Source organism: Phaeoacremonium minimum (genome assembly GCF_000392275.1).
Source record: "Phaeoacremonium minimum UCRPA7 unplaced genomic scaffold PA7_03_scaffold_47, whole genome shotgun sequence".
NCBI lineage: Eukaryota > Fungi > Ascomycota > Sordariomycetes > Togniniales > Togniniaceae > Phaeoacremonium > Phaeoacremonium minimum.
In genome coordinates this window covers 297,844-317,668 of record NW_006920954.1, presented here as the reverse complement: position 1 = coordinate 317,668, position 19,825 = coordinate 297,844, and the positions used below count along the sequence as shown (strand labels likewise).

Below are 19,825 nucleotides of genomic sequence, written 5' to 3'. Positions count from 1 at the left end.
CCGTGAAGGATTTGTTTCCGACCATCCTCCCTGGGGTATTGTGTATGCCAGCTGGCTTGCCCCTGCTTCTGTTCCATCGCCCTGCCTTTCAGGTGCCTCCGGCCTTTACGTGACCAAGTTTCCAGTCAACGTCCTCGAATCGTCCACAGAATTACAATGGCCTTAATACAAGAGCATTATAGCTGGTGTGCGTTCATAGATACTTGATTATGTGCAGTTTGTCTCGGCCCGACCTCGATGGGAGGCTTAGATGGCACTTCAAACAAGTCATGCCCTGTTACCCTGCTTTTTCTCTGGTCAAGTCACGCTCGCTCATCGTGCATCACACAGCTGCACATTATACCTGACTACGCAGTATGTAGCCATCTTTGAGATCCCTGCTGCATAATGACTTCTCTCCTCTCCTGCCCGTTAGGTTAGTTAGATCTCTGCTCTTCTTTTTCATGGTGCCTAGGGAGCACTGCTCTTCCGGCACTGGTTCGCGAGGAAAATGCCACCAAGGAGATGCTCCGCAGTCAGATTTTGGCCAACACCGCCGCACTGGGGGCATGAGATCATCTCACCTTCTTCCCCTTTACACACTCTCAGAGTAGAACAGATGGATTTGGAAGCTTGTATCTTATTTTGGTTCAGTCTCCACACCGGGAAACCCGTGCGGACACCATGGCTCTCTGTTTCCTCTGTCTTGACTCCAGTTGTCTTACCGCAGCAAGGCTGCACTCTCTTGGCTCTCCTATTGCTTCCCAACCGTCCAGGTCATGAACCTACTGCCACTCGGATCCCTACACTCATAGCCGATCGTCCCATTGTCTTGTGGAATATGCACCCCGGCCCCGGCACGCACACTCCTCGTAGTTCACAAGACCGTCCCCATACTAGTCTACGTTATGGTACCTTATATTGGAAGACATGTTCCATCCTCGGGTCTCAACCACTGCGGCCACACTGGATCTACTTGTCTGCCACCACCACCGCCTGCTCCTTCTTAATCTGAGTACGGGGCCAATCAAGCCAAGCATTCCTCCTCGCTGGCTTGTGATCCGAGGAAAGCCTCCCTACGGCGTAGTACTTTAATGCTCCTTCCTCTGTTCTTATAAGGCCGGGCCCTTACCCATCGGCACACCCTCCCTGCTCTATTGCATTGCTTCAGGGTCTGCACATAGGGTGTCATATAAGAACCATATATCCTACTTGCAAGGGCCTTACTAACCTACAGCAATTTACTATACACGCCATGCGTCTCGGTTGTCTAATAGCCGCTACAGCTGCCTTTGCAGGCAGCGTGGCTCAGGCACAATACACTCCCGCGAGACCACCATCGTTACCCTTGGCTGTAAAGTCACCGTATCTCAATACTTGGCTAGATGGAGGTGGTTCTCTGCCCGGAACATTCCCCCATTTCTGGACGTAAGTTGCCATCCAGGAGAACCTCCGCCCATAAACTTATACGGACCACAGGGGCCAGATAAATGGGTGGCAAGGCTTTGTGTCAGTCGATGGCACTGTGTTCAACTGGATGGGTGGAGCAGCAGGCCCAGAGCCCGTCACACAGACGGCCTTCTCGTACACTTCCACAAAGAGCATCTTCACGTTCGATGTGGACGGGAAGGTCGAGATGACGGTGACATTCTTGTCTCCTGTGTACCCGGACGATCTTGTCAGACAATCACTGCAGTTCTCCTATGTAGATGTCAAGGTCAAGTCTTCGGATGGAAGTTCACATAGCGTGCAGGTCTATATGGACATTTCTGGAGGTGGGTTGCCTTCTCGACAACACCTTCTGTTGAGTTACCTGCTAACAGTAAGACAGAGTTCACAAGTGGTGACGCTACTCAAGTCATCAACTGGGATTTCGACACTTCGAATGGTGTCTCGTATCATCAGATCAATCTTGCGACTGAGACTCAGTTCAAAGAGGCTTCTGAGCAAGCTCTTTGGGGCGACTGGTTTCTTTCGACTGCTTCAGATGACACCGTAAGTTCTAGCCGGTGGCACTCCGTTGATCACATTCAGCATGACAGCTTGTTTACCGTGAGCTAAACTTTGAATAGGTAACATGGAAGAGCGGTGCAGACACTATTGTTCGCGGCCAGTTCGTGGACACCCAGAAACTGGACAGCACGGCAGATACCAACTTCAGAGCTGTAAACGATGACTGGTACGTTGTTGGAGGCTTTGTTAAGATGCGCTTAAAACTGACTCTAGCAGGCCGGTCTTCGCTTTTGCAAAAGACTTCAGCGACGTTTCTAGTGATGAGAAGGATGTTCTCTTCACCATTGGTCTGGCGCAAGATGTAATTGTGAACTTCCAAGGTGCAGGAGACGGCCCGACTGCAACGACTGGAATCTGGAAGAGTGTCTACGACAGCGCAGTCGACTCCATGGTAGCTTTCTACAAGGACTGGGATGATGCGAAGTCTTATTCGGATACGCTTGATACCCAGATTCACGATGATTCCGTTGCTGCAGCTGGCGAGGATTATGCCACCATTACTACTCTAACAGTCCGTCAAGCTTTTGGTGGTCTTGCCGTTGCTCAAGGCACAAGCCAACCATACGTCTTCCTCAAGGAGATCAGCTCGAACAGCGATATCCAGACAGTAGACGTCATTTTCCCTGCATATCCCATCCTGCACTACCTCAACGCGACTTTGGGCAAGCTCTTGCTGGATCCCTTGTATGAAAACCAGGAAAGTGGACATTATCCCAATGACTATGCCATTCATGACTTGGGCACATTCCCGAATGCCCTTGGCTATCCCGATGGCAACGACGAGCCAATGCCGCTAGAGGAGTGTGGAAACATGATCATCATGGCACTGGCTTATGCTCAGAAGTCCGGTGACAAGGCTTACCTCACTCAGCACTGGGATAAACTCCAGCAGTGGGCTGGATTTCTGGTAGATGAGAGCTTGATTCCGGCAAACCAGCTATCTACCGATGACTTCGCCGGCACTCTTGCCAACCAGACCAACCTGGCACTAAAGGGCATTATTGGCCTGAAAGCTATGTCAAAGATCGCGGAACTGACAGGCAACGAGGACACGTTTGGGTCTACCGCCGACGACTACCTGACCAAGTGGAAGGGATACGGCATCAACACGGCCGCGGACCCGCCGCACACGACGCTGTCCTACGGCGACGATGCCTCGCACGGCCTGCTGTACAACCTGTACGCGGACAAGCTGCTCGGGCTCGACTTTGTCGACTCGGACATCTACGACATGCAGAGCGCCTTCTACCCGACGGTGGCGCTCGAGTACGGCGTGGCGCTCGACACGCGCCACACCTGGACCAAGTCCGATTGGGAGATGTTTGTGGCGGCCATCGCGAGCGACGACACGCGCGACATGTTCATCCAGAAGACGGTCAAGTGGATCGGCGAGACGACCACCGACCGCGCGATGACCGACCTGTTCGACGCCGGCACCGGTGGCTACCCGGACGGCGGCCCGACTTTCGTTGCCCGGCCGGTCATGGGCGGTGCCTTTGCGCTGCTAGCCCTCCCCAGCTAGAAGCTCTGCGACACGCAGCAGCAGCCAAGGTCGAAATACCCATTTACGCTCGTGACGCCTCCGTCTCCGACGCTTCTGTCGTGAGACATGCTTTTTCCTTCTTCATTCTGCTCTCGCTTGTATGATACCATTTAGAAAAGGGTTTGGGCTCAAGCATTTGGATCGGTCGCTTCTTGTGGATATAACTTCCTTGCATTGATATGGAGTATTGGTTTGAGTATTGGTTTGCAAAGAAAAATGGCCAGGCAAGACGGAATGAGCAGCTCTGTACATGCGGTCTGCGGCATTCCCATGCTCACTGGTCGATACTTACACCCTGGTCGCCTTGGATATAAATAGTTGTATGTCGTTATTGAGAAACCTCACGAACTTGTACATGAACACAATCTATCAACTCATATGGATTACGTGTCGTGCTTAAAACAAGGCAATTTATGAGTTTGTCACACTGAAGGCGTGTCGGACGGTTCGAGGATTGTCACACACCCAAAATCGCCTCCTAGGATGATGACGATGGAGGACTGCATGTCGGCTCATCCCAGCAGCTGGTAGCCGTCCCTGCATATCCGTGTGGTACAATACACGCCTTTGCCTCCTCCCTAGCATGCTCTCATGATGGGTGATGCGCACGACAGGAGGGCTCTTTGCATCTTCTAGAACGGAACGGAGGCTCGCAGAAGGTGACTGGACGAGTAGATAGATGTACGGCTAGATGGTTTCATGCCCTCGAGGCTCACAATTGGCGTCGTAGCAAGCTAGCCGAATGATCGTCCCGAAAACGACAATCAACCCCCTCACGATGAGATAGGACGCATTGCTTCGTCAGTCTGCTGACTGCCCATTGGAATCAGTGATGGCATGAGTCTTCGATGCCGATCTCGTTAGGTTGACCTTCCGATTCGATGGATGCCCTGGTCCCTGGCAGGCTTTGGTGCTGCTGCTCTGTCCTACAGTTTCCCCTGGCCAATACAATTCTCGCAGCTCCAGGACCCTGATACAGGAGGAATTGTGGTGTGTAGCAAGTTTCCTGAGAGCTACAGATCCTTGGCCATGACTCAGAAGCTTGCGTATTGCGTCCATGTTTTTGTTCATGATGGAGCTGTATGTAGAGTACTACGGTTCATGGTTAGCAAAGCATGGCGACGGACAAAGGCTCCATCTTGGTTTCCGTGGGTGACCCTGCCGATTGGGTCGAGATGTTGGCTGTGTGGGGTGAGACTGCTGGAGAGGTCCTCTGAATGGACAGAGCTCCCAGTAGGCCGCACCTTAATACAGGCTGATAAGACGTCCGTCCCTACAGGGCAACGCAGGGAGCTTGTGCCCAGTGACGGAGCCCAGCATCGAGGTCTTCACCTGACAACCGCATGAAACGCCAAATAAACACTTAGATCGTTGCAATCCAATAAGAACAAACACCTACTATCAAAAACACATTTCCCTTCTACTCCTGTGTGAAGATAATATACGCAAGCACAAGCGCATATCGAGAATCATCGGGAAATCATCAGACTCGCACAGGAATCGCACCATCTGCCTGCCGTTCTCGCTTGCGTAGAGATTGAGCAGCGCCCAATCAATTGTCAACAAGGGATAAGGAAGCACTTAGGCTCTAGGTGAGGTGCTGCAAGCTTCTAAGCTACAGCAGTACAGCACAGTACCTCTAGCAGTACTTCGGCCCCGCACCACCACCACCACCACCCTACGTATCGGCACGAGGCGCCCTTCACCTCCAAAACCATCCCACTTCACTTCCAGCCGCCGCACTAGGAAAAGGACGACATCTCTCCACAACCTCACTCTTGCCCTCTCCAAACATCATTGACAGTTTCTTTATTGAAGCCGACTACTCGACAATCACCGAAATCATCCAGAGCATTCGAAAAGAGACTCTGCGACATCGTCAGCCAACAATTCACTCAAGATGAACCCCCACCAGAAGAACAAGATTGACGTTAGCGTGAGTGCCCAGTCCCCCTTCTACTGTCGTCGACCTACGTCAGGCGCGAGTCCTCTGGCACCAGCACGGCGAGACGTGATTATCTAGGAACAAGAGATCGTGTCAGCCCTCGAACAAGCCTCTCGCCCCTTCTCAACTTCAATTTCCGTCCCCTTAGACCTCTCGCCGACCCCGCTAACCTGCCTTTGCAAACAGACCCTCTCCCCAGAGGAGCAGCGTCTCTTCCGCCTCTACGGCAAGCTGCCCTCGCGATCCGACCACTTCGCCAAGCACCTGAAGGAGCGCAAGTACTTTGACAGCGGCGACTACGCCATGTCCAAGGCCGGCAAGGGCGACAGCGTCGACACGGGCGCCGTCGGCAGCCAGCACCCCGTCCCCGAGAACATCCCCCACCTGTCCAGCCCCGTCAACAACGGCAGCGGCAACAACCCCGGCGTCCACGGCCTGCACCCTCCCCACCACGGCAGCATGCAGGCGGGGAGCCCCGTCAAGGAGAGCAGCTTCCTGAACCGCGAGACGAGCGCCGAGGACATCGAGGGCGAGAAGAAGGATGTTCCAGATGGGCAGCAGCAGCAGCTGGGTGGGGCCGAGGGTATCCCTATTCGAAGATAGGCGGGATGTTGTGCTGTCCGCGAGCATCTGGGGGCTTTGCCCTCTCGCTGTCTATCTGCTTTTCACCTTATGCGCTTGGTGCCTCGTGTCCACATGAGTATGCACCGGACCGGGGCTGGTCTTGACGAATTCACGAGGCGTCCTATCTACGGCGTTGATGTCGGTTCTATTCTGTTTTCTGCTTAGTTGGGGAAGAATACGGTCGATTTAGGTGTGTCTGTCTGATTAGGAAGAACTGGTTGTTTCTCTCACCACACTCGCTACCATCACTTCCTGCCCTTCTAGTACATGTCTTTTAGTCCATTTCCCTTGTCAGAGGTTGAGATCACTAGACTGCTGGCGGCAGGGTTTTTAGTTGAGGAAGCCAAACGGCTGGAGGCTGAGATATTGCACACACAAAAAACAAACAACTTGGCGTAGGGATTACGGTCATGTATTGTACAAGTGCTTTTCTCTAGGGTTCCTCAAAGTCTCCTTTTTTTTTTGTTGACGCAATACCAGCGTCCCAGAACGCCAGTGATTCATTCATTTATGCCAGTGATATCCCTTCCCAAACCCAAAGTTTGACGACCGTCTACAAGTCCAGAGCCTTCTTCGCCAGCTCCAACGCACCCTCAAATGTCTTGTTACCGCCGATGAAGCCCGCTGCGTGCACAAAGACACACCCCGGGACGCCAGAGACCTTGTCAAGCTCCTCATCTCTGAAGCCCCTCCACTCCTTGGGCAGCGGCTTGCGGCTCTCGAACGAGTCCTTGCTCACCGGCACGGCCTGCACTCTCCACTTTGCGTCCGGCGCGGGCTTCTCCGGGTACAGCACGTACAGCGCCTTGCCGCTGTCGGGCGACTCCTCCTCCAGCGAGTACAGGTGATCCTTCCACGGGCACGACTGGCCGCTGAGCACCATGATGCGGCCCTGGGGGTCGTACCGCGCCTTCTCGCCGTACGCCCGCGCCACAATGTCCCGCGCCGGCAGCCACGCGCGGATGTAGTAGTCGAGGTCGCGGTCGAACTCCTGCCCGATGCGGGCGCTGGCCTCGACGAAGCGCGCGTCCTCGGCGGCCTGCGCGGCGGCCGGGTCCGCGGGCGCCGGGTCGTTCCAGCTCGGGTTCAGGCGGCCGACCATGGCGCCGAGCGAGAAGCCGCCCTCGGAGAAGCGCCTCTCGACGCCCGCGGCCGCCAGCGCCGCCGGGTCGTACGCGCTGACGCCGTTGTCGTGCGCGTCGAGCGCCTCGACGAAGCTCTCGTAGATCTTGCCGTACAGCAGGTCCACCGTCGAGAAGTCGCTCGACGAGCCCTCGCCCGCGGCGCCGCGGCGGCCCGCGATGATCTCCTTGCCAAAGTGCATGTACACCAGCCCCGCGGAGCTCAGCTTGGTGGCGGTGCGGCCGGGGAAGGTGGTGGTGAAGGTGCGCTGGTGGTGGTCGTAGCGGTTGCGCTCGGGGTCGTACTCGCCGCCGACGTCGACGACGGTGTCGCACGTCGCCAGCACGGCCGGGTCGCGCGTCCGCACCAGCTTGGCGCCGTGGTACCGCGGGATGTGCGTGCGCAGCATGTAGACGGCCAGGGCCTCGTCGGCGTGGAAGTGGCCATTGTGCGTGCCGATGGTGATGGGCTCGGGGGAGAGGTCTGATTTCAGACGCTTTGCTGCGCTTTCGGCCATTTTGGTAAGGTTTGGCAGGCGGCGAAGCATTCAATATCGGTGGGATGAGGTGAGGGACTCGGGATGAAGCTGGCGTTATAGACTGCTGATTATTCTCCTACACACTTGTGGTAGATCGAGGCAACTTTCTAAAGTGAAGGGTCCCTTTTTGATATAATTGACTTCTAGCGGCGGGCAGTGTGGGGTGCTGGGAACTGAGCTTTGCTAACCCAAAATCCACTGAGATTCATTGGGTGGAAGGGGGCTTGTGTATTTGGGACGGCATCTAAGTGACTCGAAAACACAATGACTACCTAGGTAGTCCTCCGGCAGGGTAGTAAACGTGACTTTTTCAAAATTTCATGATTTTCTCAGCAAGAGATTGACTACCCTCATAGGCATCATGGAAGTTGTAGTAATAAAGAGACTTTTTTCGTGGCATTGCTTGAATACGTATTATGATACTCGTTATCCAGATTTGTGCTTGTGCTTGTGCTTGACCAACTAACATTTATCACCCGGGTGGAGGAATATGATGCTGAATATCGTTGACGACAACAAGGTCAGTGTTATTTGGAAATTATTTAGTAGGGTCAGCTAGCCATAACAGCAGTTGACAATAACTGAGCTGATGATATGACATACCATAATGAGGGCTGAGAAGCAGCTCTTATACCTTGCTTTGGTGATTGCACTCTTTTTTTTTGGCTAGGTAAAACCAGAGCGCGCGCCGCCAACACCACCACCAGCCGACGGGAGAGCCTGCAGGGACTCCACTAAACCAATTGGGTCGCAGCACTGCTCCTGCAGTGAGGAAACCGTGATCATTCCGTGGCAGATCGCGCCAGGCCACGCAAAAGTAAATCCTGACCAGAGCATCTCAACAACGAATCTCCCAATTTGCGTCGCCGCAATCCATCAAATGCATCGCCAACAACGCCGGTGAACCATCAGGATCCGGCATCTAATAAACCAGAGCATCACTCATTCTTTCTCCGAACACCGGTCCGTATAGTAATTACGGTCCACGATGGAGGACGATGCGCCCAGCTCTGCGCGAGCTGACCGTGAGGTCAAGGGAGAAGACGAGGCTGGAGACGTCAGGATGACCGACAGCAAGCCCACATACAAATCCTGGAAGAAGAAGTATCGCAAGATGCGCATCAAGTTCGAGAAGATCATGCAGGATGGCGAGGATCTATATCTCCAGGAGCAGAGAGGGCTGAAGAGAGCCAAGGAGCTCGCCATAGAGAACGAGTAAGTTTGCGGTGCAACGCCGCCCATCCTCCCCCGGCTCGATACTGATTGCATCACAGCCGCCTTCTTGACATGCTGCTCGACATGAACAACTCGCATCAATGGCCGACAGACAAGCGCATCGATGTGAGGCTCGACGTTTCAGACGACGAGAAGCTGGACATCGATGGGAAAGACATATCTGGCCCGCACCCACAGAAGTCGCTCAAGGGTCTCCTCCAAGATATACCGCATTTGGATTTCGACGCCGTATCTGCCCGTTTCCCAGAGCAGGTCGCGGATCTGCTTGTCGGCACAGAGTCTCCTGCCGCCGATGCCGCACATCAGCAACACCCGCCGGCCTTCCTGACTGGCGATGACATTGACAACTACATCTACCTGGTGGATCTACAGAACGAAGCAAAGGCAAAGGATCGAGGCGAGGAGTTTGACATGTTACCGACGCTGGCGCCCCTGGCGCGTGACGGTACCGCTGCGGCTGCCAATGGCTCCAGCGCCGCCCTCGACGCAGGAGCATCAGGCACCGGCCGCGATGCGGTCCTGCGCAACCCGACGAGCGTGTACAACTGGCTGCGGAAGAACGCACCCAAGACGTTCCTGCAGGACGGAGAGCATGCGGCAGCCGACAAGGAGAACGGCCATGACGACGACCACGGGCGGTCTACCTCGCGAGCAGGGCGCAAGTCGGGCGCGGACCGCGGCAGCGGCAGCACGCGCGGCGGACGCAGCTCCAAGCGCTCATCGGCCGCTCACGGCAGAGGCAAGCGCCACTCCATGGACGAGTCGATGGACTACGACGAGGACATGAGCTTTGAAGTGAGCACCCCGACGACGGTGACCGGGGGCGGCAAGGGGAAGCGCAAGCGCCAGGTGGATGACGATCCTGGATACCGCCCGAAGGGCGGTTCGAGCAGGCCTACCAAGAAGAAGCGCAAGAGCGTGGGAGGAGACGGCGACTTCCCTACGCCTTCGACGGGTAAGCGAGGCTCGCGCAAGAGCAACGCTTCTATTGTGGCGGATGACACCGGTGGTCTTGATGATTAAAGTACCACCCTTATATATGCTATGCCCGGTCTTCAGAGAGGGTGACACGGACTGAGGGCCATACCAACACCATCAAATCCTCAACGAGACCTTGCAGCTAGTCTCATATTTGCTTTGCTTGAGCACTCGTAGGCATATGGCCACCAAATGGACGGCAATCTTGGTTTTGAGTCCATCAAGGCAGCGTTAGAGAGTGCGCATGGGTTTCGCATTGCTTTATTTGAGGTAATTCGTCGGAGGGCAGCCATTGCGGATGGTCATGAGATAGACGGAGCTGATCATGATGACTACCTCGACGGTCATCAACGGGAACTATCATTGTACAATAGATGTGCTACTGTTATTGCTCGGAATCACGGGACGGGAAAGGGACAATTGAGGCATTCAAAAATACAACAGAGGCGCGGAGTAATTGGCTGCTTGCTTGCTTGAATACACCTAACGAGATATACATCTCCACCTCCACCGCCTCCCGATGTGATCCAAAACACACAAAAATGCTTGATATCTACGACGGATGCTGTTCTATCTACAAGTAGTCTTTCTAAGCTGTCTTGTCTTGTCTGTCTTGTCTAGTTCGATGCAATGCGGCAGGAGAGAAAGGCCATGCAAATTGAAACGGGCTGATCCACAGCGAGACTCTGAATACACAGCTGCAGCGGAGGGATGGGCCCTCCTCTCTCCGCTCTATGCATGCCATTCTCGTCTCGCCTTCTCTTTTCTCCTCTGCCCTTGCCGCCGCGAGCAGAACGCGACGTTCTCGGCAACACCTTCTGTTCTCAGCTGACTAAGTGACACTCAGTGAGTCATGTGCGTGCACATGGCTTTACAGCTTCTCCTTGAGGATCTTCTTCATCCGCCTCTCGACGGCGTTGAGGTACTCGGTGGTGGTGACGTAGTCCTCGCGGGCGGTCTTGCCGCAGGCGAGGGCCAGGTCCTTGGTCATGACGCCGTCGACGTCGACGGTGTCGATGCAGGCCTTCTCGAGCGACTCGGCGAAGGCGACGAGCTCGGGCTGGCCGTCGAGCTTGCCGCGCTGCGACAGGCCGCGCGTCCAGGCGAAGATGCTGGCGATGGGGTTCGTCGACGTCTCCTTGCCCTTCTGGTGCTCGCGGTAGTGGCGCGTCACGGTGCCGTGCGCCGCCTCCGACTCGAACGTCTTGCCGTCCGGCGTGATCAGCACCGACGTCATCAGGCCCAGGGAGCCGAAGCCCTGCGCGACGATGTCGGACTGGACGTCGCCGTCGTAGTCTAGGCGCGGGGTTTAGCAATTGGCTCGGGCAAGGGGCATGTTAGACAGCAGGAACTCACTCTTCAGGGCCATGATGTAGCCACCGGTGCTCTTGACCATCTGGGCGACCATGTCGTCGATCAGGCGGTGCTCGTACCAGATGCCCTTGGCCTCAAACTCCTTCTTGTACTGGGAGTCGTACAGCTCCTGGAAGATGTCCTTGAAGCGGCCGTCGTACTTCTTGAGGATGGTGTTCTTAGTGCTCATGTACAGCGGCAGCTCCTTGTCGAGCGCGAGCTTGAAGCTGGCGTGGGCAAAGCCCGTGATGCTCTCGTCCGTGTTGTACTGCGTCTGGGCGACGCCGCCACCGTTCTTGAACTGGTACACCTCAATCTCCTCGGGCGCGCCGCCGTCCGCGGGCGTGTACACCATGGACAGCTTGCCGGGGCCCGGGATCACCTTGTCCTTGGCGCGGTACTGGTCGCCGAAGGCGTGACGTCCGATGATGATGGGCTTCTTCCACCCGGGCACCAGGCGCGGGATGCGGGGGATCACAATGGGCTCGCGGAAGACGGTGCCGCCCAGGGCGTTACGGATGGTGCCATTGGGGGACAGCCACACTAGGGAACATGGTGTTAGTCATTTTCGGAGGATTGAGTCTTTTCTCGGCGCCATTGGCACTTCTTTAGAAGAGGGAGGCTGCTCACTCTGCTTCAAGTTGAACTCCTTGACACGAGCCTCGTCAGGGGTGATGGTGGCGCACTTGACACCAACGCTGTACTTCTTGATCGCCTCGGCGGCGTCAATTGTGACCTGGTCATTGGTCTCATCACGGTACTCGAGACCGAGGTCGTAGTACTTCAGGTCGATGTCGAGGTACGGGAAGATGAACTTGTCCTTGATGTCCTTCCAGATGACACGGGTCATCTCATCACCGTCCAGCTCCACCACCGGGTTCTTGACCTTGATCTTGGGGATGGAGGAGGCCATGGTGCGGCGGCTGAGGTATATCGCGGAGGCGGGAAGTACAGAGGACGGTGCTCGGGCAGCCAAGGTCGGCGAGGTACGGAGGAGGGAACGGCTCACGGGCGAGGCGCGGAGCGAGCAGGTGCGGAAGGCGGCGGGGAGGACGACGGAGGAGGTCATGATGAATTAGATCTTCTCTGAGAGGTCGAAGGCGGGCTGGACAAAAGGAAGATCTCGGTTAAGAGCAGGAGTCTCTCCGCTGCGTTTCGCCGGCAGAAGGATATGCGCAACCGAGGGAAGCTCCGGTTAGCGGATTTGGTGGTGCTGTTGCTGAAAAGCACACTAAGATAGGGCAGGTTCACGTCAATCGGAGCTAAGACAGAAAAAAAAATGCGCTGCTGAGCTAGATAGCTAGGGCAGGGAGGCTCCGAAACAGGAGGGCGCAACTAAGACTCACAGCGCAGAAATTTTGAAGCCAGAGACACTTACAGTGAGACCAGTTGTCACGAAGTGAGGTTGGTGTTTTGGAATTGACGCAAAGGGGATGAGGAGAGAGAGGGGAAATAGGCACGCGATGGTGTTTTGCGGCGGCTACAATGCAGAGGGATCCCGCGGGAAATAGTGAGCCGAGCGAGCAGCTGTAATTGGCTTTCTTGCAGAGCAAGTGTTATATAATGCAGGCTCATCCAATGGCTAGAGTGAAGTGCAAGGTGAAGAAGGATCAACTACAAGCAAGTTACCGAGTTGTGACTCGGTGTCTACAGTCTGTCCCTACAGCAAGGTAACGTGTGTATTGCTCCTCGAATGCATGGCAAAAGTCTTTCCCCCCCTCCTCCTCCTCCTCGTCGCCCGGGCCCGGCACCGAGCGTAGTTACGAAGAGCAGCACGCACAGACATCAATGTCAGGTACTGTACTGTACGGCGCTGTACTGTATCAGGGGCAGGGAGACGGAAGCTTCCCCCACACTCCACGCCCGGTCCCTTGATGTACTGCCGTTGTCAATCCATTTTGCCGCTAATTTGCGGGGTGGAATCCAGATCCCTACCTGGGCACGTGCTGGGCTGCGATCCAGTGATGCCCGGTGCTTCCTGGGACCGATGCCACGCGATGGAAGCCATCAAGGTTGGGGGCCGTTTTCTCCATGAGGTCTGTCCTATCTGTTGCGAGGCCCTTCAGATTCTCCAGACACTTGAGGTGACGAGGGTTCGCGTTACGGCCTCGACGTCATGCAGGGTCCTCCGATTCTGTGTTCTGCATCAATCCGCCGATGCGGGTGGGGGAAGAGGCTTGCAGATGCACATGGACATGGTCATGGCTTGCAGCAGCGGAGTTACCTATCTACTGCGTAGGGCGAAATGCTGAGGGGAGGGGTGACAGCCATGATGAGTGAGTGGCATGGAATTGTCCCCGTCGAGCGAGAGCTTCTTGTGCTCTACTCTACTTAACTACAGCTTCTTCATTCTATTTTGACTGAAGAGTTGCGAGCCTCTCAGCCACAAGACAAGTCACTGGTGGAGGAGCACGAATATTGCAAGAATTGACAGTTAAGAGTTGATTATGTAAAGTAGAACCCTTCCAAGAGCTAATCTAACGGCTGCGAGCTGACTTTGTAACACTGACATCATCGTGATTCGCCAGGCTCATTGAGAAGCAAGCAAACGGCCGCGTGAATGAAGCAGTCGCATGCAATGTCAAGTCGAAGAACCCGCAAGCAACGGGACAGCTCCCAGAACCCGATTGTTGCAAAATTCCATTTCTGTGCCTTGTAGGCCGTAGAAGATCGAGAGCTCCCCTGGAGGGCTCTCCAAACCAAAACCGGCCTTGCGGGAAGCCCCGTGTGCCAGAGCAGGCAGCCAGTCGCCTTCGCCTCACTGTTTCACCCATCATGACCACTTTCTGCCCCTCCCATTGGTATATCTCCCTCGTCTCTCCCACCTCCACTCCTCCCGCAGCAACAAGCAACAACGCAGCCAGCCAGCCAAGCAAGATAGCAAGATGCGACGCACCATCGCCCGAATGCACGAAACAGCAGCAAGCAAGCAACCAAGCAAGCATCTTCCCAGGCACCTGCAGCAAGAAGTTCAATCAAGACGACTACACGTAGAAAAGGACCCAGAGGAGCCCAAAAACAACCCGATCCGCCCCAAGTCTAGCCTTGCGCCACACAATATGATCATGATCATGGATAACGAAACACCTTCCTTCTTTTTCTACGCCCCCAATGACAAGCAGTCGCAGCAAATAAAAACATCATCCATATAAAGTCTGCTGCAGGACGTCAGAAGCAAGTAACACAGCCTCGCCCCCCCTAACCCAGACCGAAGGGAAGGGAAATTCGGGCTCCGAGAGAAAGTAAGGAAAATGCCAAATGGTCTGCCTGCCCAGCCCAATTGACATAGACCTCGGCGGTACTCTGCAAGATGAATAGACCAAAAAGCCACAGCCCGCAGGACAAAACTCCACGAACTCCCCGTGACTCCTAGCCCAGCCAATTAGAGCTGATAAACAGATTCGCGACACGTCTGATAGCAGAGGGGCTGCGCCGGACGCCAGACGCCGGACGCCTGGAAAGCAAAAAACAACATCTGAGATGGGCGAAACATGAGCTCATCGTAGGGTGCGAAACGAAGGCATTGCTCTCTTTCCGATGTCATCTGGCCCCCTCCCGTCGAAAACTCCTCTAGAATTCTTTTGTAATTGTCGATGTCGATGAATGTGTAATTCGTAGCGGCGGCAAATGTAGAAAAAAAAAAAAATAAGGGGGGAGGAGACTCGATAAGCTCGTAGCCTCGCCGCCAACGTCGGTCACGCCAGATGTTCCCACTCACACACACAGGCACGACCAGCTGCGGCGTTCGGCCGCATATGCAGTCCGACCAGCACACAACCGCTCAGGCACAGCCTCTCCGTGCCCTATCCAACATGTGCATGGGTCGTTGTGTCGTGTCGTGTCTTGTCTTGTCTTGTCATGTCAGGTTGCGACGAGACGATGACTCAACGTTGGCCAGCCTTGGCACGAGCCTCCCTGATCCGCTCCCTCGTGCGCTTGCGGTCCGGCTCGCAGAGGAAGCGGCACTCCTGGCACTCGTAGCCGACCTCTGCGACGGTCATCCTCTGGAGGCACTTGCTGCAGCGCCACCAGTCGATGTTGATGTAGCGCTCGTCGGCCCAGCTCTTGGACGCGCTCCGGCCCCGCTGCGGTATGTCCTCCTTGTGGTAGTCGCGGAAGTGGTCGCGGAAGTGGTCCTTGCGGCCGAACGCGCCGTCCTTCCTCTGGCACCGCTGGTAGTCGCAGTAGAACTTGTCCCGCGCCTCTTCGCGCGTGTGCACCTGCTTCTGGTGGCGGTCCAGGTCGGCGCTCCGCCCGAAGCCCTTCGTGCAGCCGTCGAAGAAGCACACAAACTTCCGTGGTTGGCTATTGCTAGTTCCTATGTTAGGCGAGGTCTCCGAAGCTTTTAAAAAGGTAGGTGTTCTTGTTTGGAGGCTTACTCTGAAGTGGGAGATAGGCCATTCTGGTTTGAGAGATCCAAATTGTGATACTCTGAGCCAGTCCAATTTTGAGTAGGCGAGCAAGCTTGTTGATGTGAGTGCTGATGATGAGGTTGTGAGAAGGACATGTTCGGACTGCTCGTCATCCATGAGGATGTCATGTTGATGGAGTCTCCCCAAGGGCTGATTGGGCTCGTTATGGATCCATCTTGACTGCCGTAGTTCCGCATGGATGAGGTGTCATCGTAACTCATGTCCTCGTACTTCATCTGATAGCCATCTTGACTGTCGTTTCCCCAAGAGGAAGAATTGTTGTCATAATCCATGCCAATGTATTTTACCTGGCTAAACAGCTCCGAGTTTGTGTCAATAACGATACCACTGTCAGCGCTGTTGTTGGAGTTGCAGCGTCGCATATACTGCAAGGCCTCTATGTCTTCTTGCTTGATCTCAACGTTGCAGTCGTAACTCCGAGGGCCGCTGTATTTGCGGTCCATGCTGCTCAGCCGAAGCTGTTATGATCTAGGGTCGGAAACTGTGTACTGGATTCTGAGGTGTATATCGACGCGTTGAGTGCCAATTCACACTACAAACGGGGATGAATGATTGGCTATGAGGGGATGAAAGGGATAGCTCGATGGATACAAAGTGTTATACAAGACGTAGGATAAGTTAATTGAGCTCAGTCATCAAGCTACGGGGGTTTCATTGAAGAGACGATTTGTGAGGAAGTTGTTTGATTTGAAGACGACGACTTGAGTGCTAGGGGAAAGGATCTGCGTCCGAGCAATAGGGGATATAAGTAATGCTCAACGCGGTAACACATGCAGAAAGTCTATCACGGACCGAGTTGTGAACTCGAGGCGCTCAATTGCACTTTTGGGTAGTGAGGCGGCAATGTGCTCAAGTTTGGGGGTGTGAGCTACTGATATATAGAATATTCACATGTGGTGGGTGGAAGAGAGAAAGAAGTGACCTTTCTGTTTCACGATGGACAGGGACAAGAGAGACAGCTTAGCTACGAGCTATGAACCCGCGGCCCGTTACGACTGCGATCCAACAGGGTGCATGAATTATCGAATCAAGGCATATACATGATGACCGTTTCCCCCTTCTTCTCCCGAGACCATGACTCCATCTGACGGTGTAAGCAGCTTGGGTTGTGGGTACGCAAAGAAAGGCGCGGGAGAGGCTCAACCCTGCAGGTAGAATCACAAGGACCTTCTCGAAAACGGGAATACGCTGGTACAGCCACCCCGAGGACCACTTGTCCCCAGACTGTAGGCCCAAACTGCGCGACATTGTAGCAGGGTAGTTAAAGCCGCACAGGTGGGTCCAATGTAGACAAACGTGGTCGGCCGGGGTGTTCCAGACCGTGTTGTATCAGTTTCGGTGAAGGCGTCGACTTGCGGATCGGGGAAGCCAGACCAGGGTGGGAAGGGGTGTAAGTCAGTAACGACGTCGTGGGAGTGAGGCTTTGGCGAACGCCACAAAGAACGAAATGCAGATGTATATGGACAAGGGCAAATCAGCCTGTGTGTCCACTGCCCTCCCGAATGGGACTTCCCATCCTGTCGAGATGCTTGACGCCCCAGCAGGGCTTACAAGATAGATTCCGCGGTCGAATAAGGAACCAGGGGGGGAAATGGTCATGGATGGCGGGTATGAACGATTTGGGGGAAAGACGAGCGATGGACAAATGGGGTGTAAAGGAGCACGCGGCCCCACACCAGATCGAGCCGCCACAGCGGTGTAAGTGAATGAGGTCAGGTCAAGAAGGGTGTAGCTGTGGTTGCCTTTCCGAGTACGTATCTCATATTAGCAGGTACATCGGACTCAGGCACGAAGAAAGCGGCCACTTGGCTCTCACCTTTCCATCGGCTCCGGCACCCTTCCGGGCTGGAGTCTCTGCGCCATTTTGTGCTCGTTTGTGCGGGCCTCGTCATCTTAGATTGAAGCTCATTACCTGTCTATGGGAATCCGGCAACTAGGCGCCCTGGGAGAAGGGCCAGGTGACCGCCTGGGACGTGAAAGAAACGGTATGTTTGACGAGGAATTCTCGTGGTAGACCCTGCATAATGACCGGTGCACTTCAAGGAGAAGAAGGGTAACCAAGATAGGGAAAGGAAAAGGGTACTACTGCGGCGGTCCCATTCATCCATCCTATCCCATGCCATGCCATCGAGTACTCAAAGATTAGGTAGACTCGGTAGAGTAGCATGGAGGAGACATGACATGTAGTCAGTTGCCTTCTTGGGGCTGAGTGTGTGGCTCGGCAACCAGATAATGTCATTGCGCCATGTACCTACCTAGCAGATCGCGCTGATCTCATCACAAGATGTAGGATACTGCAGTACCTCGTAATCCTTGGCCCTCAGTTATTCAATAGACGAGGCATTTTAGCGACCTTCCAACCGGGCGGGTCGCCAGCAGCAGCCAAGCTCCCTACAACTAAGGATGGCTGCGTTGCGTACTGTACCCAAGGTAGCCAGCTACCTCATCGCGAGAACGCCCGGCGGTTCGCCCGATCGCCTGACGCAGTCGGATCTGTTTGCCTGAGTGATGCCTGGTCTGCATTGGACACTTGACTGTCGAGAGACCCACGAAATGCATCATTTCCAGGGCTTTCGGACGAGCCAACTTAGCCAAATGCTCAAGTCAAGCCGTTTGGGGCAGCTGGAAACACCACCCAAGGACGTGACGAAACAGGGCTGCGCCAGCACGGTAAGCGGCGAATGTCGGGCTGGGAGCCGCTCTGTGATTCGCACCATCGAAGCGCAAACGGGAATCCTTCAGCTGCTGTTTGCTGCGTGTTTGTAGATTTCACCCCAGGTTCGAGATCTCTCGTGCCCAGTTGCAATTTCCATCGTTTCCCGTGCCTGACCTCTGTCTGCCCCCGTAACTGTCACCTGTAAGTAGGCGTGCGTGGCAACCCCCACGCCTCTATCTCTACATCTGTCTTCTTTCTCACGTCCCCGGGGCGCGAGATGCTCATCGCGCGCTTCGGATGGCACCCCAAATGCCACAAACGGTTCCATGCCTCGCTTCTCCGTTTTTCCCAACTTAGATTGGAATCCGGGGAAACACGCCCAGATGGAAAACCGCTCATACCTAGTCTCCATCCTTCCTCGTTGGCCGGCCCTCGTATTGTCCGTAAATAGACACAGACACACAGATATCCCGCTAGGAACTCCGGATCCTCACTGCCGGCCCTCGACCTTGACCTCTCGTCTCGTCCGTGTAATTTCCCTGGGGCTACGGCGTCACTCAAGCCTGACTCTGAGTCATTTGCCAGCTCGCCAGAAGAGCCCAGTACCTCAGTCCACAGGCGCCACGTCAACCGTGTGCAATTGCGCAGGTGCGAGCGTGCGTTTGCGTGTGGGAAAAGGAGGTGAGACAGAGTGGTGAGGGCAGAAGAAATGCTGCTGGATCGGAACCTGTGGGCTGCGCCGGCACACTGTCCCCCCCTTGCTCTCCCCTCAGCGTTGCCAGCCAAATGCACATCATGGAAAAGGCACGGTCCAGCGCGCGCGCGGTGCGGCGCCGCCTACCTACAAAGAAGGCTCGTCCCGTGTCCGTCGATCCACGGCGTGGCAGGGCACAATGTGCAGGAGGTGGGCATGTCCACGCATGCTTGGCCTTCTGAGCCTGCCTGCAGACACAGGTCAGGTTGGCCGGTAGGCAAACAAGCAGTCTCGTACCAGAAAAAACGGGGAACTCTTTTCCTCAACAAGGGACCGACGTGCAGAAGAAACAAGTCGTAGAGCATCGAGTCATCGAAAGAGTCGGTGAGGGATAGATTCTACAGGAAGGCAACCAGACTTACATATAGCTTGATGGGGGCGGTGTCTGCCCTCAGCTTCGACATGTTGGGCAGCAATGCGTGTCGTTGTGAACATGCTTTGAAGCACTGGATCGACTGTGTTCTGCATGTCGTGATATCCAGCTGTACTGACACGTACGAGCAGGTAGCATGAATTAGCATTTAGTGGTCAAGCCATCAGAAACGGGTAGCCTCCCGGCGCCTGGCTCTAAGCTTGAGACGGCCAGCCTCACCTTCTTAGGTGTCCCTTTGTTGCACTTTACTACCTGGGTGTGCATGATCGAGACTGCGG

At 55.0% G+C, this 19,825-nt stretch overlaps 6 protein-coding genes across 6 annotated transcripts; 3 read left to right on the top strand and 3 right to left on the bottom strand.

Moving 5' to 3' along the window:
• Nucleotides 1-1,234: 1,234 nt before the first annotated feature.
• Nucleotides 1,235-3,514, top strand: UCRPA7_995 (putative glutaminase protein; the record flags this gene model as incomplete). Its single annotated transcript, XM_007913584.1, has 5 exons — nucleotides 1,235-1,407; nucleotides 1,459-1,754; nucleotides 1,811-1,974; nucleotides 2,052-2,158; nucleotides 2,209-3,514. 5 exons carry the CDS (start codon nucleotides 1,235-1,237, stop codon nucleotides 3,512-3,514), a joined length of 2,046 nt encoding a protein of 681 aa, XP_007911775.1.
• A 1,921-nt stretch (nucleotides 3,515-5,435) lies between these two features.
• UCRPA7_994 (putative camp-regulated phosphoprotein family protein) lies at nucleotides 5,436-6,083 on the top strand (the record flags this gene model as incomplete). Its single annotated transcript, XM_007913583.1, has 2 exons — nucleotides 5,436-5,471; nucleotides 5,667-6,083. The coding sequence occupies 2 exons, from the start codon at nucleotides 5,436-5,438 to the stop codon at nucleotides 6,081-6,083; spliced, it is 453 nt and encodes a 150-aa protein (XP_007911774.1).
• Nucleotides 6,084-6,657: 574 nt separating this feature from the next.
• On the bottom strand, nucleotides 6,658-7,773 carry UCRPA7_993 (putative myg1 protein; the record flags this gene model as incomplete). The annotated part of the gene is made up of 1 exon (XM_007913582.1): nucleotides 6,658-7,773. One exon carries the CDS (start codon nucleotides 7,771-7,773, stop codon nucleotides 6,658-6,660), a length of 1,116 nt encoding a protein of 371 aa, XP_007911773.1.
• Nucleotides 7,774-8,752: 979 nt separating this feature from the next.
• Nucleotides 8,753-10,023, top strand: UCRPA7_992 (hypothetical protein; the record flags this gene model as incomplete). The annotated part of the gene is made up of 2 exons (XM_007913581.1): nucleotides 8,753-8,979; nucleotides 9,039-10,023. 2 exons carry the CDS (start codon nucleotides 8,753-8,755, stop codon nucleotides 10,021-10,023), a joined length of 1,212 nt encoding a protein of 403 aa, XP_007911772.1.
• An 826-nt stretch (nucleotides 10,024-10,849) lies between these two features.
• UCRPA7_991 (putative isocitrate dehydrogenase protein) lies at nucleotides 10,850-12,244 on the bottom strand (the record flags this gene model as incomplete). Its single annotated transcript, XM_007913580.1, has 3 exons — nucleotides 10,850-11,274; nucleotides 11,335-11,874; nucleotides 11,962-12,244. The coding sequence occupies 3 exons, from the start codon at nucleotides 12,242-12,244 to the stop codon at nucleotides 10,850-10,852; spliced, it is 1,248 nt and encodes a 415-aa protein (XP_007911771.1).
• Nucleotides 12,245-15,215: 2,971 nt separating this feature from the next.
• On the bottom strand, nucleotides 15,216-16,207 carry UCRPA7_990 (putative c2h2 finger domain-containing protein; the record flags this gene model as incomplete). The annotated part of the gene is made up of 3 exons (XM_007913579.1): nucleotides 15,216-15,642; nucleotides 15,711-15,733; nucleotides 16,052-16,207. 3 exons carry the CDS (start codon nucleotides 16,205-16,207, stop codon nucleotides 15,216-15,218), a joined length of 606 nt encoding a protein of 201 aa, XP_007911770.1.
• Nucleotides 16,208-19,825: the final 3,618 nt, after the last annotated feature.